This window comes from Lissotriton helveticus, chromosome 4_1 (genome assembly GCF_964261635.1).
Source record: "Lissotriton helveticus chromosome 4_1, aLisHel1.1, whole genome shotgun sequence".
NCBI lineage: Eukaryota > Metazoa > Chordata > Amphibia > Caudata > Salamandridae > Lissotriton > Lissotriton helveticus.
The window spans coordinates 1,252,636,999-1,252,654,932 of NC_136063.1; the positions used below are offsets into that span (position 1 = coordinate 1,252,636,999).

The following is a 17,934-nucleotide window of genomic DNA, read 5'->3' on the forward strand; positions in this document are numbered from 1 at the left end:
AGCGCTGTGACTCTTATCGCCCGCTGTCACTAATCAACATTGATGCAAAGATCCTGGCGAAAATTATCACTACTAAGCTGCAACCCCTGATGCATGGCCTGGTCTTGCTGGATCAATCGGGTTTTGTTCCTGAGCGGTCCATTTCGCACAATTTGCGCATGCTCTTTTCCATGTTTCATGTGCTAGAGCCTTCATTGGAAGCCGCGGCAGTGTTGCTCGACGCTGCCAAAGCATTCGACTCTGTGGAGTGGCGATATATGCACTATGTTCTTGGCCGGTTGGGATTCCCCCCTCTATTCCTGCCGTGGATCAATGTGCTATACACGGCGCCATCGGCAAGAGTGAGGGTTGGCGGCTTGACGTCTGAACCATTATGTATAAGGCGAGGCACTCGGCAGGGTTGCCCGCTCTCGCCCATGCTCTTTGCGATAGTTCTGGAACCGCTGGCGTGTGTGAATCGACAGCGTCATAGAGAGACGGCACTAAATTTCAATCATCGCCTGGTTTCAATCTCCTTATATGCAGACGATATGGTGCTGTTTGTGCGTGACCCGTCTTGCTTCTTGATGCAGTTGCTGCGTGAGCTGGTGTGATTTGGACGCCTTTCGGGACTCCAGATCAATTGGGATAAGTCGCTCATGATTCCGCTCACGGTGGGGACCAGATGTCATGAGCTGGAGTACCCGCTTGTGTGGTCGGAGGAACCTGTCAAATATCTCGGGGTGTGGGTGCATCGTGATCCAGCAGTTGTTGTCCGGGAGAACTACGGCAGGGCCTGCGCGAACCTAGAGCAAACGATTGAGCGTTGGCTGTTGTTGCCGCTGTCGCTGGCGGACCGTATAGCCCTCATATAAATGGTGGTACTGCCCCGGTTTTTGTATTTATTTGTAAATGTGCCTATAGTGCTAAATCTGTCCTTCTTCCAGACTCTCAGGGGACACCTGCTCCGACTGGTGTGGGGAGGCAAGAGTGCGAGAGTTCAGTGGTTCATACTTACCCGGGGGTACGAAGACGGGGGTTTCGCGGCCCCAGATTTTTATGTATATTATCTGAGCACACAGGCCCAGTATCTATACTACTGGTACAGACCGCATGATTTTATGCCCCATGTCGCGGTGGAGGTGGGTGATGCAGCTCCAGTTCCACTGCACAGCATTGTCACACATACCTCGCGGGGTACTCCTAAATCGGAGATCAATTCAATCGATGCCACGATAGCGGCATGGCAGCGCATTGGGCGGCTGGCGCGGAAGTTACCACTGTATGCGCCGGATCTGCGCTTGGAATGGCATGGGCGGCTGTCGGTTACTGGCGAGGGCCCGTCCATGAGGGTGCTCAAAGAGGCGGGAATCACTCACCTTAGAGACGTCTACCCGGGTGGTGTCTTCTTGGACCAAGGGGACCTCGATCACGTGACGAATCAGTCACTCTTGTTTCGCTTCGCGATCCATAGACTAAGAGGCGCAGCTCGGGAGCACTATGTCACCTTCCCAGAGGAGCCCCTGGTTCTGAAGTCGCTGCAGGCCGTTCTTACAGTGCCTAATAATAAACGATTATTATCAAAATTGTATAGGATAATTAAAGATGAAACAGTGGAAGGAAACGACAACAGCTGGGCCAGGTGGAATGTGTGTCTGGACGTTGCCATCTCGGAAGACAATTGGTGGCACGTATGTGGGTTGACCGGGTCGTTGAGTGTGAATGGTAACCTCAGAATTATTCACTTCAAGTATTTACATCAGACGTATCATACACCGGCACGCCTGTATAAATATGGCCTGCGGGACTCGGCAAGGTGTGATAGATGTGGTCAGGATGATGCGGATTTTCTGCACCTGGCGTGGAGCTGCCGGCCGGTGGCTGACTTCTGGGAGGCAGTAGTAAGTAGCCTGAGTGAGATGGTTGCTGTGGACATCCCCTGTACGCCGCTGGTGTGCCTTCTTTGCTGTGTCCCACACATCAAAGGTATGAATGGCAGGCTGGTACATTTGGCGCTGCTCATGGCTGCAAGGAGGGTGGCGATGGCATGGGGGAGAGGGAGGCGCCCCGGCTAGCTGATTTGGTGTATTGCAGAGATACCTTGACTGTGTATGCCGAGGAGCTGCCCCAGCGGTCCCGGCCGAGAGACATCTGGGAGCCACTGCGCCTATATTTGCTTGCGCATTCTGAGGGGAGTGCGGAGTGAGATGTTGGAGGTGGGACCTTCTCAGTGACACTGGAGCACTTCTAGACTTGGATTCAGGCACTTGGATAGTATTGGGATTGAACTGTTTATCGTTATTGTACTAGGATTGCAATGGGGTCTGTTTTATGTTTTTCTTTTTCTTTTCAATATTTAAAGGGGGGGCTTGCTTTGGTATTGCCTTAGATCTTGGTCCACATATGCAATGTTTATTATGGTAGTTGTGATGTACCTTGCTTACATTACCCAGTCTTGGACCATCCCTTGGTTTGACAGATTGCAAGTAGTTGTCTTAACGTGAGACTTGTAACCTGCTCTATATTGTGCTGCAAATGTGGATGTATAACGCCTTTATTTTTTTTTAATTTATATATTTTTTAAAATAATAATATATGTAACGGGTAAATCTGGCCAACGTACCTCAACAATTGACAACAATAAAACCCCCCGATGGTATTACAGAATGCACTTTGGTACGGTTAGCCTCTTTAGTTATCTGGAGATGAAGCTGATCGTGTATGACCAGGACTGGTTCTGGTCCCGCAACACTGGAGAATGTAAAATACAACTAGACCGTGTGTCTACTGGATTTATCTCACGAATATGTTATGTCGCAAAAGGTGGGCACATTCGCTATGAATACAAGATAGAGTGTTATTCAGGCTTAGGTGGTTCCAAGTGCAGCGAGTTGTCGCCCCCATAAGGGACAGTGTGAGACAGAAGAGACCATTACTTAGTGTAAAGAAAAGGAAGACCTAAGGCCTTCTTTAGAATGAACCAGAACACAGTTTCCAAACAATGGGCCTAATTGCGATGTAGGTGAGACCGCCACTGACAGGGGGAAAAGACCACCACCTCCGGCACGATCCAAGATCGCCTCGGGCAGCAGGCGGAAATCTGTCCCTTCGATGGAGACAGTCCCTGTGCAGGCATTGCCATAGGGATCGGGATGTCCCTTTCTGATTGCCTTTTTCATAGTGGTCCGACCGGCATGAAATAGCAGTGGGAAACAGACTTTGGGGGCCCGTAGTAGGGCCACGGTCACCCATCGGCCACTGCACATGTAGTGCCCCCCACACGTCAATGCACCATGTGACAGTCACCACATGGTGCCTGGTACGCGGTGCATGGATGTGTACGAAGTGCTTTTTTCTGCTGTGGCTTGTGCTGTGGCCCTTTTCCTGGGGTGCAGCGCGGGTCGCAGTGGAGGAAGGCACTTTATGACCACCAGCACAGCAGCCTCATCCTAATTGGGTGGACGGGATCACTGACTCATTGTCGGGCACTGCGATGGCAGTCGGAGGACAGGCTACAATACCTGTGGTCGGAGCGATTATGTCGGAGGGACAGGCTTCGGGCAGTGGCCAGACTCTAATCCCTACAATGGAGATGTTGCCTGCGCAGGCACCACCGTAGGGATTAGGGTATCTCTCTACGACTGCCTGTAGGCAGATGGAAAGAGTCTTTGTGGGCCCGAAGCAGGGCCATCTCCTGTGGGCCACTGATTATTGGCCTGGGTGGCACACGTAGTGCCCCCTACACATCTGACGCACTGTGCATTGATGTGCCCACATTCTTTTCCTGTGCTGCAACACAAGCCTTACTATAAAAAAGCCTTTTGTGGCTGCCTGCACAGTGGTCGTATCATAATAGGGTGGACGGGACCGCCGACTCATTGTCGGACAGTTCCTGCCCACAGTGATCAGACTGTGGGCAGGAACGGTGATCAGACTGACATCGTGATGGGGCCCTATGTTTGGTTAATATGTAACAATGGGGGCTGAAAGGCTTTAAAATGCATTTCAAGTGCCATATGTAAAAAACATCACTATGTGCCTGAAAGCTTTATTTTAACCTAGTTTTTTTTGTTTGATTATCAATTTCGTTTCTATAAAAATTTCATTTGTATGCACTTTTTGTTTAATGGTTGAAAAGGGGCTTGTAAAACATTTAACGTACATTTTGATAAAGAAAGCACAAAAATGTGCTTCTATAATCCATTTTGAATGGCCAAACTCATTATGGGCGTTAATTTGACTTGCAATTGTGTAGTGCTTCTTACCCTTGGACGAAATGCCGAAGTGTGATAATTAACACACCCAATAAATACCCAACCCTGGGGTATCAGATTTAATCAGGGGCAATAATTATCTCCAATTCCTTCATGTCACTCATAAGTAGGGGTTACATGTTCTTGGCGGCCGAAAGGCCCCACTGCATGGAAAGGCCCAGTAAAATGTAAATGTGCAAAGACAAATATTGCATACATTTCCCTAAATGTCATTAAGTCACAAATTCGCAAATAACCTGCATTGCACTCCAATGGCCTTTTTGGGCTGAGATGCCTTCAGTTAGTGTGGAAGTATCTTGTTGTGCTGAGGACACTTTTTAAAGCTGGTGAAGGAAAACTAGGAACCTTTGCAACCTTTGTGAAAGGCAAATATTACAAACTTTTCTTATGCACCCCTTAATCATTCATCTTTTAAAAATTGCCTATTCTTTTTCCTGTTGTTTATATGTTATCAATTACTGTTTATTCACATGTTGCAATTTCAAGTTCCCAATAAAGATTAGGAAAGACACACAAAAAAAAGATGATAGTGCTCCCCAAATCCCTCTATGTACTACAAAACACATACCATGTCATACCTGCAGAAGTGTTTAAAAGAATTGAGGAGGTGTTGCGAACCTTTCTTTGGGACGGTAGACCCCAGGGAATGGTAAATGACTGGGGACATGTAGAGAGAGACCATCCCACATATGAACTGGAGCTGGCACAATTCAGTGACCTCCAGTACACGCACTACATATACGGGTGGAAGGGAGTCAACCAATTACTCACAGCGACGCGGATCGTGTTGACTGCATGGAAACAAGCGGAGCGGCTGATTCACTAGGATAGCCGAGTTACAGGGGAAACCCCACTATGGGTGGGAAATCGTTTGCCAGAACTTGGGAAATTGAAAGGCTTTAGGGGCTGGGATCTGCTGGGAATCTCACAACTCAAAGATATACTGTATCGCAAAGAATTGATTACTTTTGCACGTTTGCAAGAGATATACAATATGAACCCGACCCAGCAATACAAGTATTTGCAGTTGCAACATGCCTGGCGGGCACAAGGCCTAGCCACGGTTGACCTTCCTGAATACGCACCCTTGGAAGGGAGGCTCCTGATGGGGGAGATAGCTGAAAAGGCGGTCTCGTGGACCTACAGGACACTCATAAATAACAAGCCTGTCACGCTTCGGAAACTGAGAGCTAAGTGGGAATCGGAGCTGAGGGACATGGATGACCTAGACTGGGAGATGGCCCTAATGCATCCTCGAGAGGTTGCTATCAGATCGCACCTCAGGCTTATCTAATATAAGTACTTACATAGGGCATATTATGATAGGGCACGACTTCACCGCATTGGAAGGGCTGAAACACCTACATGTAAACGTTGTTCAAGGATGGAGGGTACCTTCTATCATACGGTATGGGAGATGGGGGAAGTCCTGGGGGTTGAGATCCCATTTACTCCCTTGTTTGTTCTGTTGGGGGTCGCTACAGATATAGACCTCCCTAAACCCGGAATGGTATTGGTGCAACTGGGGCTGGTGGTTGCGAAACGATACATAGCATGGTTGTGGGGGGCCACGGTAGGACCATCCCTTGTCGAATGGAAGAAAAGCATGGACATGTACATGTTAGGTGAGAAGATGATATACGCAGCTCGGGGCTGGCCCAAAAAGTTTTGGAGAATATGGACACCCTGGCTTCGACATAATGGACTCATGCTCTCGGATTCGTAATGATAGTGCATGATTGGGTATATTATTGGTTGGGATGGATAATCGACTACATTACACTGATCCCTCGAACCATGGTCACACCCTTCTCGGATATGGCTGAAATATGTTGCGGTTATTTCTGGGGGAATGCTTATGTAACTTGCTGGTGCCCACTGTTTCTGTGCATTTTTGAAACAAAATTGGTAATAATTTTTTTTATTTTTTTTAAACGTCCTTAAAAGTTCTAAATTGGGATGAGCTAGCTACAGTATTTAATCTGTAAAAAGGTAAGTGCCAGGGCCCAAGGTATTACTTACTGGTCCACAGACGACCCCCAGGGAAAGAAAGGCACAGACTAGTCTTTCCCCAGGGGAATTTGTGCCCACAGGACATTGGCGGGGATAGGCTGCTCAGGGGGGAAGGGGCAGGTCAGCTAATTTACATATAAGGGTCCAGAGAGGCGTAAACGGCCTCTTCCGGACCCTGTGCATCACTGCGGTAGGGGCTAGTGGGTAGAAGAGATATTTTGTCCACCCACCCACCCTACATTGTGAGGGGGTCAAAGAAGTGGGGGATTTGTCTAAGGTTACAGTTTGTCGTATGCCAAAATTAGGACGGGTTGCAGATTTAGCGAGCGTTTCAGAAGTCTTGGGGGATGAAAAGCCACATGCAGGCTCTTACACACTCTCGGGGTAGAACGGGAGGCAGGAGTAAAAAACGGGGGTGGTACCTTGTCGGGAAAGGATGGAATGAGAAAGGACTGTTGGGGTTGAAATTTGCTGTGAGAAGCGATTGGACGCAGGATGTTTGAGTTTTTGTTTGTTTTAGTTATATGTTGATGTTAGTGGATAATAAAGTTATTGATTATTTATTTTATTTATTTATTTTATTTAGAAGTTTTCTATAGCGCTAACAAGACCCGAAGGTAGCAGAGCGCTTTACAGTAAGAGGAATGAAAAGGTGAACAAAAAGACACGTAACAAATAAAGGCGATCATCGAAAGACAATTATGGAGGAGGAAAAGTTCGTAACAGTAGGACTTATTAGTAATAAGATACAGAGATAACACATAGTTCTGGGGGTGGTCCTAGTTACCCAGGACCTAGGGAACGGATGAGGAACAAGGATTTAAGTTGGTTCTTGAATTCAGCATAGGACGGTATGGTTCTGATATGCGGGGGGATAGAGTTCCATATTTTGGGGGCATTTCCAGCGACGGAGCAGTCCGCAGTTTTCTTCTTTCTGGTTTTTGGTAGGATGAGCAACAGGGAGTTAGAGCTTCTCAAATTTCTACTTTGGCCAGCAATTTGTGAGCTTGTTTGCCAAGTATTCTGGTTTTCCGGTGTGGAGGGCCTTGTGGGTTAGGCAGGCCGTTCTGAAGGTGCTACGCATTTCCACCGGGAGCCGTTCAAGTTCTTTGAGTGCTGGGGAGATGTGGTCAGATTTTTTGCATCCTGTGATCATTCTTGCTGCCGCATGTAGTGTTGTTTTTAATGGAGTCAAGTGCGATTTAGGGATGCCTGTTAGGATTGAGTTCCCATAGTCCAGTCTAGATAGAACTAGAGATTACGTGGCTAGTTTAAGGTCCTTGTTTGGAATGAAAGGTTTGATTTTGTTCAGAAGTCTGAGGTTAAAGAAAGCACTTTTTGCCGAGTTCTTAATGTGGTTTGTCAAGGTTAGTTTGGGGTCTAGGGTGAAACCCAGAGATTTAACGGAATCAGCTAGCGTGAGAGAACCTTTAAGAGCATCGATCGACTTCAGCCACTCAATGATTTGAGGATTGTCTTCTTTGTTTGAGATGAGAAGAGTTTCGGTCTTGTCGGGATTGAGTTTCAGGTGATTCTTTGTCAGCCAATCTTGAACATCGTTTAAGACAGCATTTAGTCTGTGGATGTCGTTAAGTGAAGAGGTTTCCAGGTAGATCTGCGTGTCATCCGCGTAGAGGTGGAAGTTGATATTGGCATTCCTGAGTAGTTTGGCGAGCGGTTCGATATAGATGTTGAAAAGCTGAGGAGAAAGTACTGATCCTTGGGGGACACCCTTGTTGACTTGCTGGGTTTCGGAGGTGAAGTCCTTCATTTTTATTATTTGCGAGCGGTTGTGTAGAAAGGAGGAAAACCAATCAAGAACTACCTCGCCGAGGCCAGCTCTTGCTTGCAGAGTCTTGATGAGGAGCTTATGGTCCACCGTGTCGAAAGCTGCGGATAGATCAAGGAGTATGAGGAGGCAGCACTTGTCAACGTCAAGAGAACCGTGAATGTCGTCTATGATGTTCAGCATCGCGGTTTCTGTGCTGCACCCATGTCCTAATAAATTGGCCTTTCACACTATTCATGGGTCATGGAGTGTTTATTGTAGCACGATGCACTTGGCACAACCCATGTCACTTTAAACTGCATGTTTAAGTTAAAGCTTTATCTTTTTTTAAGCATATATCAAATAGCTTAATGCTTCACTAATGAATGTTGCTTTAAAATACACATACTGCACCATAATGTGGCTGCTAAGAAGACACTGTGTTGCGGGATGCTGAGAGGACACCTGGAGGAGTGGCGGGGTGGTTCAATAGACTGGAGGAGGTGCACTTTACACAAGTTGTTGCAGCAGTAGTGCAGGCTTCATGTCCTGCAGCTGAATATAGCCTCAATCAAGTCACAGCTCTCGGCCGATTACAACCATCAGGTAACACGTGAGCACCGTTGTCTGTCTTTTATTTCCACAAGATGTGGAAATGAGGAAGACAATGGCGCTAATTTTGAGTACAATGCTAATTGCGCCCCCTCAGTTTGGCACACAGTGCAATGGCACCGGTCGCACCGCCCTAAAGCCGATCCTGGTTGAAGGCCCTTGGAGCAGTTGCATCTGACTCGAGAGGAACATCTAGTCAAGTTTTTAAGGACTCCAGCCTTGTAAAAGACTTTAAGCTTTTGCTCTGATTCAAAAGGGGCCTCTTGCAATGACTTGAAGTACTAGAGCCGTGTGAAAGGTCAAACCTATTGGTTTTTGACAATGCTTGTTAAATCAAGGTGCTTTTCTTCTGGATTGCCTGCTGGGGGTAATCCTCCCACTACCCCGTTCCTTTTTCTTTTCTTTTCTTTTTAAATACCTGTCTTAATCTTTTGGTGAGGCAGAGCTCCCATCTCACGCTTTTCTTGTAAACAAGTACACCACTTATGCCCTCTTTTAATTTCTGCAAGATTACTGCACTATATAAGGATATATTCTCCTTTCCAGATGCCTTTTATTTTCTTTATTATTACATTTTCTCCTTTTTCCTTGTTCACTTTTATTTTTCATTTGAAATTTTCTTATCAATAATATTATTAATATTATACATTATTTGCTTATAATTATTCAAGTTTCGGATATTTTATATTTCTGTTTTTTTTCTTTTCAATGTAATCTATTTTTAATGTATTTAAGCTTTGTCCTACTATTTCCCTATCTATCTATCTATCTATCTATCTATCTATCTATCTATCTATCTATCTATCTATCTATCTATCTACAGGGCTTTAAGTGGGATGAAAAAACTGGGGGGTCTCTAAAAGAGGCGTGTCCGATCATGGCTTAAAAGAACCTAAGCTAAAAATCTGTGTTTAGCATAGTGTGCCGCGCGGCTGGTATTTTGCTGCTTCTGACATTGCTCCCAGGTATATAATACAACATGTAACATTACACCTACATTGCCAGAACTATTGGTTTTGTAAATTGGTGTTAGTTGCATAAGACAAATGAGCAACAACTATGGGTTGTTGTATATAATACTGAAAATGCTTCGTTCTGAAATGATGAGATTGTGGAAGTACTATAACGAGTCTCTTTGAAGTTACATCAAAGGCAGTGAAGGGTGGCACTGCTGCAGAGTTAAAAAAAATGTCATGCTGATGCTGAGGGCAAAAATGGAGAGCCCGCTAGGGACCCGTCTCAGCACCTGCTTTTTAGAACTGCCAGTGCTGAGCACCTCCAGGACCCGGCCCACTTAAAGCCTTGCATATACATATATATATATACTACAGGCTCCCGCTGGCTGACAGGTTGCTCCAAATCGATGGGGCGCATCGGTATCCAGCGCCAGCACCTCCATGTAATTATTCACCAATTTACAAAAAAATGCTCATATGCAGCAAGGGTTGCATAAATAAAATCAATTTGTTGCATAATCACAATAACGTGTATCGGTCATTCATTCGGTATTGTTCACATTGTGAGTGCGATTTTGTTTGTGTTGTTTATGTAACCACGTACCGACATGCTCAACACAAAAGAAATACTATACCTTTTTCTTATAAAGAGTGCACATACCCAACAACCAACCACATTTAAAATGAAAATGAATATACATTTATGAATATCGGCATGTCTGCATGCTATAGTGCATTTACAGTATTTATACACAAATAAATAAACACATAATTATATATAGCACAAATTATGTGGAAAAATTAATTTACACGTAATCTGTATTTGTTAAGAAAATATACATATTTCATATGATATTTAAGCCCTAATGGGCAAACATTACTATGTACAAATTAATTCTGCCCTAATGGGCATACACTGCTATGTGCAAATTCATTCCACGTCTTCCTCATAGAAAAGCATTCCAATTCCAATTCCAAAAAGTCTTTATTTCGATCACAGATCATAAAAGATACATAACATTTGTACACAATTAAAAACGAATTAAACACAATGTGATCCGGTATAAAACATTTTAAAACAAGGGGTGCTGCGAAAACAGTATATAACTTTCAAAGAGTCTTTTGATACAAGTCTTTTGACCCAACGGCTTCGAGTGAACCACATGGAGGTTAAAAATTTCGAGAGGGCAAAGACTACAGTGGGGGAGAGGTCTGTCTTTAAAACTCTGTAAGCAGGTTGAAAGGATCTAAAACCCAAATTCCTAAGTAGTGGAACTAACCAGTATTTCCTGCTCCTCTCATAGCCCTTGCAGAAGAAGACAACGTGAACGTCGTCCTCCTTCGGATGAGCACACACTGGGCATGTTTCTGTGGTGGAGCGGCATGACCAGGACGCTGTAAATGAAGCTAAAGGGAGGCTTCCGTATCTCCATTGTAAAAATAATTTCCTCGTTAATATGGGAGACATAGCGTCTAGAGTACTTTCGAGACAGTAGGAGTCTTTCACTTTTAGGAACAAATGTGTCAGGGATCCCTCACGAGTGGCGTCGATAGCTTTTGTGAGCATCAATTCTTGGTATGCTCTCACAAGTGCCTTTTTTGGAGTCTTTAGACAGGTATTTAAAGGATCCGTCCAAAGTTCCGGGTAGCCCATCTCCTCTAGCATTCTCTTGACATAAATCAACCACGGGATCCTCTTGGCATTCCGTAGCTCCAAGAATTCCTGCAGCTCCTCTCTATAGTTTATAAGATCTGGGCTACACCACAGACGCCTCCAAAATGTTAGGGGTTTAAGTCCTAGCATTCAATGATACCATAAATCGTATTACAACATGTGCTCTTGAACACCCTTGCCTGCTGGGCTTCTGTCAATGCTCTGAGTTACGACATGAATAAACAATAGTGATCTCTAAACACAAATAAAAAATTAGTCTAGAAACATTTTATGAGCATCGTTGGTATCTCCATGCCCCTAAAGCCATTGAGCTGTTTATTTATGGCACCATTTAGTTTAGGCTCAACCTTTTGAGTTGTGTTTAGGATTTAGTTCTGTTAGAGGTCACAATTGTTTGTTATTGTCGTAACTCAGAGCATATCGAGAGCAAAAGAGGGTCCCTGAAATATAAATGCGTAGAAGAACCCAGTGAAGAAAACTTACAAGAAGAACAAACGCTAACTTCTCCAAATTATTCAAACCAAAGGCACATAATTGCAATATTTAAGCACCATAGATCAGACCCATTCTATTAATCGAATTGTCTCAACTATGGTTCTTAAAAGAAGTTAGCGTCTGTTCTTCTTGTGAATAAAATTAGAGCATAGACAGAAGCCCACCAGGGCAGGAGTGTTCAAAATTAGGTGATGGCCTGATTTCGAGTTTACGTAATAGATATCATGTGTAGCTTGTTTTTATCTATGGCACTTGTAATAAAGCAGATGGGATATCTATCACGTTTGTGATGGAGTAATCCATCCTCCAAACTATAAATCAGGCCCTGAACCACTGTTAGCTACACTGCCCTCATGAATGTTTTTGTTATATGTATTGTAGGAAGTGAGTAAAGCATTATAATGGGATATCGCTTTATCAAAATATTTTGGATCAAGCTACAAGTATTGGCCCAGTTGATGGACTCATTTCACTTCAAACAGTTTAACCTTTTTGGTGCTCATGACGGCTCCCGGCCGTCATGAGTCCCGGTAGGCGTGTGTTCATGACGGCCGGGAACCGTCAGAACGTTTCCGCTCCGCCCATGCGCTGTTAATTCTCCACCTGTGCGGGAGAATTAATCAGTGGGCGGAGTTCTGGCGGCTCCCAGCCGTCATGAGCACACGCCCACCGTGATTTATGATGGCCAGGAGCCGTCATGAGTACCGCAGAGCTACGCCCAACCCCGCCCCCCTCGCACCGCAGTGGAATTCACGCCTCGGTGAAGGGGTTAAGGTGGAAACCGCTACACTTTAAGCACACCAAATATAACGACCAGAACATTGACCCTGAAGTAATATCCTTGGTAAGGGATGCAGTTAGGTTGAACCATAAGCAATTGTCAAACACACCACTCTTTAAGCATTAATGTTAACCTTTATAAAAATACTTATGCTAAAGAATGAAACATTGTAAAAGTATATTGTTACCTGCCTTCTGGGTATTTTTGTCTTCTAACCCACTATGCATTTATGGTTTTTCTTTGAATATTTGGAATCCATATATTAGAGATTTTCATCCAAAATGTATTATTTATTATCAGATTTACCAAATATTTGAAGAGTCTATTTTTGCATAGGAGGAGATTGCTACGTTTGCACTTTTCAAGTGAATAACTTGTAATGTATTATTTTTACAGGACTGGCGTGGATTACACATATTGTACACCCAGCATTCATCCAGCAATATTCTTTGAGCTTTGGATTTTGGCAAATCTATTAAACATTGGCTGGCTTTTTCTGTGGGACAGACAGTAAGTTTTATTCTCACATTGATTGTAATGCAGTGCTTGTGAGGCAGTGTGGGTATAGCAAGCGATTAAACGAGCCAGGGACTGCTCTGTGATTATGTACTACAATGTTTTCACTGTGAGAAGTTTTTTTTGTATTATCAATTTTACTGTTATCCATTGACTTGAATAATATTTAATGCAGCTTTTCTCCAAATGCAACCGGCTTGGCATCCAACTGCATGTTAGCAGCCACCTCATCATTCCAGCCCCATAGGACTGCACCTAGTAACCTCATCACAATAGTAGTGGGCAGGACCCCTTGCTTTACTGATTGCTGCCACCAGGACTTTTTATCACCAGATCACCTTGGTAAATTACAAGATGATTGCCTGCTCGGGCAGGCTCAGGCCTGAAAAGACGTAGGACCAGAATTCCTGCCCCGTAGGTCAGCCTTCTATGTCAAAATTCCACTCACCTAAAATCCAGGTACAGTGGGAACAGAGATAGTCCTACCTTTCCCCTTCCGGTTAGCCCTCAATACCCAAAATTTCAACAGGTGCGGGTGACCAACCCTTAAGGAAAAGGGGGAAAGAAAATAGGGAGAGAGGAATACCCACCGGGAAAATATGGCTCCCGGTGTGGCACACGACATAATCCCTCACGTTTCTGGATGTGCGTCCAATGTTGCTACGCCATTTCAAGATTAAACACAAGAAAAAGCAGTAAGTAAGATTTCGATATATCAGAATGCGCAGAGATGCAACCATGAATCCTTTGCCTCCAATCAGCCATGGTTCACTCACCCATGTGATGCAACAAAGGTAGTTAAACAAGCCAGAGATACTATTACTTCATAGGAAATAATCCAGAATTTCCTATTAACTGCATAAGAACAGAATAAACAGGGAATATTGGCAAAAACAAACTCCACAGATAACGATAATGTTAAATAAACACAAAATCTCAATCTAATCCTGGCTCCTGGGAAGTTAGTAACAAAAATAAGTGCTGCACAACTGTGCAGAAAACAACAGGTAAGGGCTCACAAAAATACTAAATATTGTATATGCCCTTTTCACTGCCAGAGGGAGACTCAGACTTAGTGCACTAACCAAAAAAATGAAAGGGAACAGTGAGGCATTCAAAAAGGCACCAAGTTTAGCTGCCCTGGATCGTCTGAAGTCCCAAGACCCGTTCCGAAATCGAAAATCTGCATACAGAAATAATTAACAACAATGCTAGTTTGCCTTACATATCAAGGCAAATATGCATTTTACAAATGACACATAGACAAATTGTGCTAAATGCACCAGGCATTCATTTTCACAAGTGGATCTTAACTAGACTTTTCCATTAATAAATAAATGTTCTTTAGGAAATGCAGACCCATGCACAAATGTATTCAATAGCTTGACTTTAATGTGACTTGCTTAGACTTTGTCATAACTGCAGAATGTGCTGAGTTGTTAAAATGTATTCTTTTCTTAAGCTACATTTCTTTCAAAGCACTGAACTAAGTTTTCTATTTTTTCATATGTTAATATAATTGTGAATAGGAAATTGCCTATTTACCAATAAACTTAGGCTTGTGAGAAATGTGGATGCCATTCTATCTTCAGTGAAGTTCATTGTTCCTCAATGAGACATTAAATAAATAATAGAATAGACTCTGCAATAGTCTTCCAAGGGAACCAAGGCTGAGCATTACCTGTCATCTAAATGTTTTAGTACGGATTGATACAATTTGATAATGGATTGTGAACTCTATGTGTTTGCTGTGGCAAATGAACAATGAAGTCCCTTACTGTCGGAAGATGGCTTCTCATTGACTGGGAATGATCAGACCTGCAACTTTGTCAATAGCATGTTCTCATGTCTTTTATATTAGTGCTTGTTTCTAGTTAGCTAGAGCCACTTGATCCTCTTGTCCCATTCCAGCCCTCTTGTGCTTTGCTGTGAGCTTCTACTGACAGTGACTGCTGTTGCCTGACACTTTGTAGGTGACAATTTCTCTGTCCATTTTGACCCTGACATCTACAGCGACTGCCGTATCTGTTACCCTAATTTTCTGATTGAGATTTATTTCTGTACAGCTTGCTACTGCGACTGTGTGCTAATGCTTTTGAGAGAGATGAGACTCAGTTGAGTTTCAGGAATTACTCTTTATGGGGAGTTTGACGACTTCATTTTGTTTTTTTTATTTTTTTATTAACAGCACATAGTGAAACTCAAGCAAAAACAGTATACCATCAAAATGTATACATAATACTTATACAGAAAGGCATATAATACTAAAAAAACAGATTAAAAAATATATACATAAATTCATACAATATAAAAAGATGCATAAAAAACCCCCAAAAAAATAAATAAATAAAGTTGCCCCAAATTTTCTCAAAATTAAGCATAGCCCTGGTACCCCTAATATGGGCTAATCCGGCTTCCATATTGTGGATTTCATTAACCAGAGACCACCACTGCATAATCTGCGGTGGCTGTGACGAAATCCATGCCCGAGCTATAGTAAGTTTGGCACATGATAACAGAATAGTAATTAAAGCTTTTTGAGGTAGCGTAGTACTGTGTATATCTAAAAGTACAATTGAAGCTGATAATACTGGTGGTTTTATTAGTTTAAGCTTCAAAGCTTTATCCAAGTTAAGCCAAAAATCCTTCAATTGTGGGCAAGAAAATAACATGTGTTCTATATTAGCACCAACTGTATCACATTTGGGGCATTTAGTACGATCAGTATATAATGGGTTTGAAGACCATTTAAGAATCACTTCTGGGGTATGGTATAACAAACAAGACGTTTTAAACTGTTGCAGTCGAAGGCTAGCTGAATGAACCAAACTGTTAATTTTAGAAAGAGAGTGAGAAATCTGATCGGAATAGATCATCAATCCAAGTTTAAAGCTCCACTTCTCCGCTAATTTAGAGCAATCTTGTTTTATATAAGAAGTTAAACAATTATAGCCAGTGCTTATTACCGATTTGGTTTTAGATGAATAAAGGCAATCCCAGATATCAGATTCTGAGACAGTTAAGATTTTCATCCGATGTATCAGAAAATCATGTACCTGAATATATTTAAACCTCATAGACTCCGTAAGATGGTACAAACGTTTTAGAGTCTCAAAATCTAGAAAGCCATAAGCACCATACATGTCCCCTAAGGTTAGAATACCATAGGTTGCCCAAACACTAGCCTTACTATCATTAAATATCCCCGGAAGTCCTGGGTTATCCCAAAGCCTCAGTTTTGAGTGAAAAAAGGAGGTCTTACAAAAACGCATCATACTAAACCAGATTTTAGCAGTATCTCGAGCTGTCTTAAATCTGACTCTTTTGTAAAAATTTGGGTCATTCAATCTAAGGAGAAACATTCTTGCTTCCAGATTCAACATTATGGTATGAAAAAAGAAAGTTTTAAGCTCAGGGTTAAGTAGGGAACGAAGGCGGCCTATAAAAGTCCCCCAAAAATAAGATCACCCATATCAGTTGATCCTTTTAATGAAGATACGTTTTTTCGAGCTTTCTTATAACCCCAAATAAAGCTACTAAAAATTCCATCTAACTTTTTGAAAAAAATATTGTTAAGTGCCAAAGGAATAGAACGGAAAAGATAAAGAAATTTCGGCAACATTTTCATTTTAATTAAGTTTATTCTGCTTATAATGTTTAATGGTATTTTATGCCATTTTTTTAAGAAGCTGTTTAGTTGATTTAACCAGCACATCATAATTAATGGGAATTATATCATTAATCTTAGATGAAATTTTTACCCCCAGATAGTTAGCTGCCCTACAAACCCCCATAATTCCCCCGATAGTTTATAGTTAACCACTAACTGAGTTTTATTCGTATTTAATTTGTAGCCAGAAACATTGCCGAATTTTTCTGCTTCGACGATAATACCCTCTAATGCTGTTATGACATTTGATGAGTAGATTGCAATATCGTCCGCATAAGCGGTGATTTTCAAGCAGTGGGGTCCAAAGCTAAATGGGATTATCTTAGGCTGAGCCAGGAGTGCAGATAGAAATGGCTCCATAGAGATTGAGAAGAGCAAAGGTGATAACGGGCACCCCTGACGAGTGCCCCATGCTATGGAGAAAGCAGAGGATAGTAGACCTGAGTAGCTGATTTTAGCCATAGGTTGGTCATATAAGGCCCGAATCCAGCTAACCATATTGCCCCTGAGACCGATTAAAGACAAAACGGACCACAGATAATCCCACCCCACTCGGTCAAAAGCCTTTTCGGCGTCTAATAAAATCATACCGAGTGGGGAGTCTTCAGTTTCGGCAATGTCGAAGGCTGTGATAGCTGTGTTGATGTGAGTTGTTGTGTCTCTGCCCAGTACAAAACCGTGCTGTTGTTCGTTAACAATCCCAGGGACAATCAGGGCCAACCTGTTTGCCGACACTTTGGCGAATACTTTCGCATCAGAGTTGATCAAAGAAATTGGCCTATACGACCCACATTCCTCCGCTGGTTTATCTATTTTTAAAAAGTAGATTATTTTCGTAATATTCCAAGAATTCGGGGCCTTCCCAGTTGACCCGATATGCTGTGTTACAAGAAGAAAAAGAGGAATTATTTCCTCAATGCAAATTTTGTATATTTCCAGCGGGATTGAGTCCTCCCCTGAAGCTTTCCCTGTTGGCAGAGATATAATAGCATGTCTCAGTTCCACCTCGGTAATATCATCCGAAAGAGTTTCCAAGTCTGGAAAATTAAATTTTTCCTTAAAGTTACTTTCTAAATATTTTAATATATTAGATATAAGGGGTTGATTCTCCGGAGTATAAAGGGTACTATAATAATCTCTGAATTGAGACAAGATCTGCACGGGTTGATTATACACAACTTGATTTGGGCCTTTT

At 42.9% G+C, this 17,934-nt stretch overlaps 1 protein-coding gene across 1 annotated transcript in view; it reads left to right on the forward strand.

Moving 5' to 3' along the window:
• Positions 1 to 17,934, forward strand: part of LOC144829057 (uncharacterized) — a 419,215-nt gene that overhangs the window by 169,354 nt on the left and 231,927 nt on the right. The window contains exon 3 of the mRNA XM_078687804.1: positions 12,950 to 13,063. Coding sequence (XP_078543930.1) covers positions 12,950 to 13,063 — 114 coding nt within the window. The remainder of the gene's footprint in view (positions 1 to 12,949; positions 13,064 to 17,934) is intronic.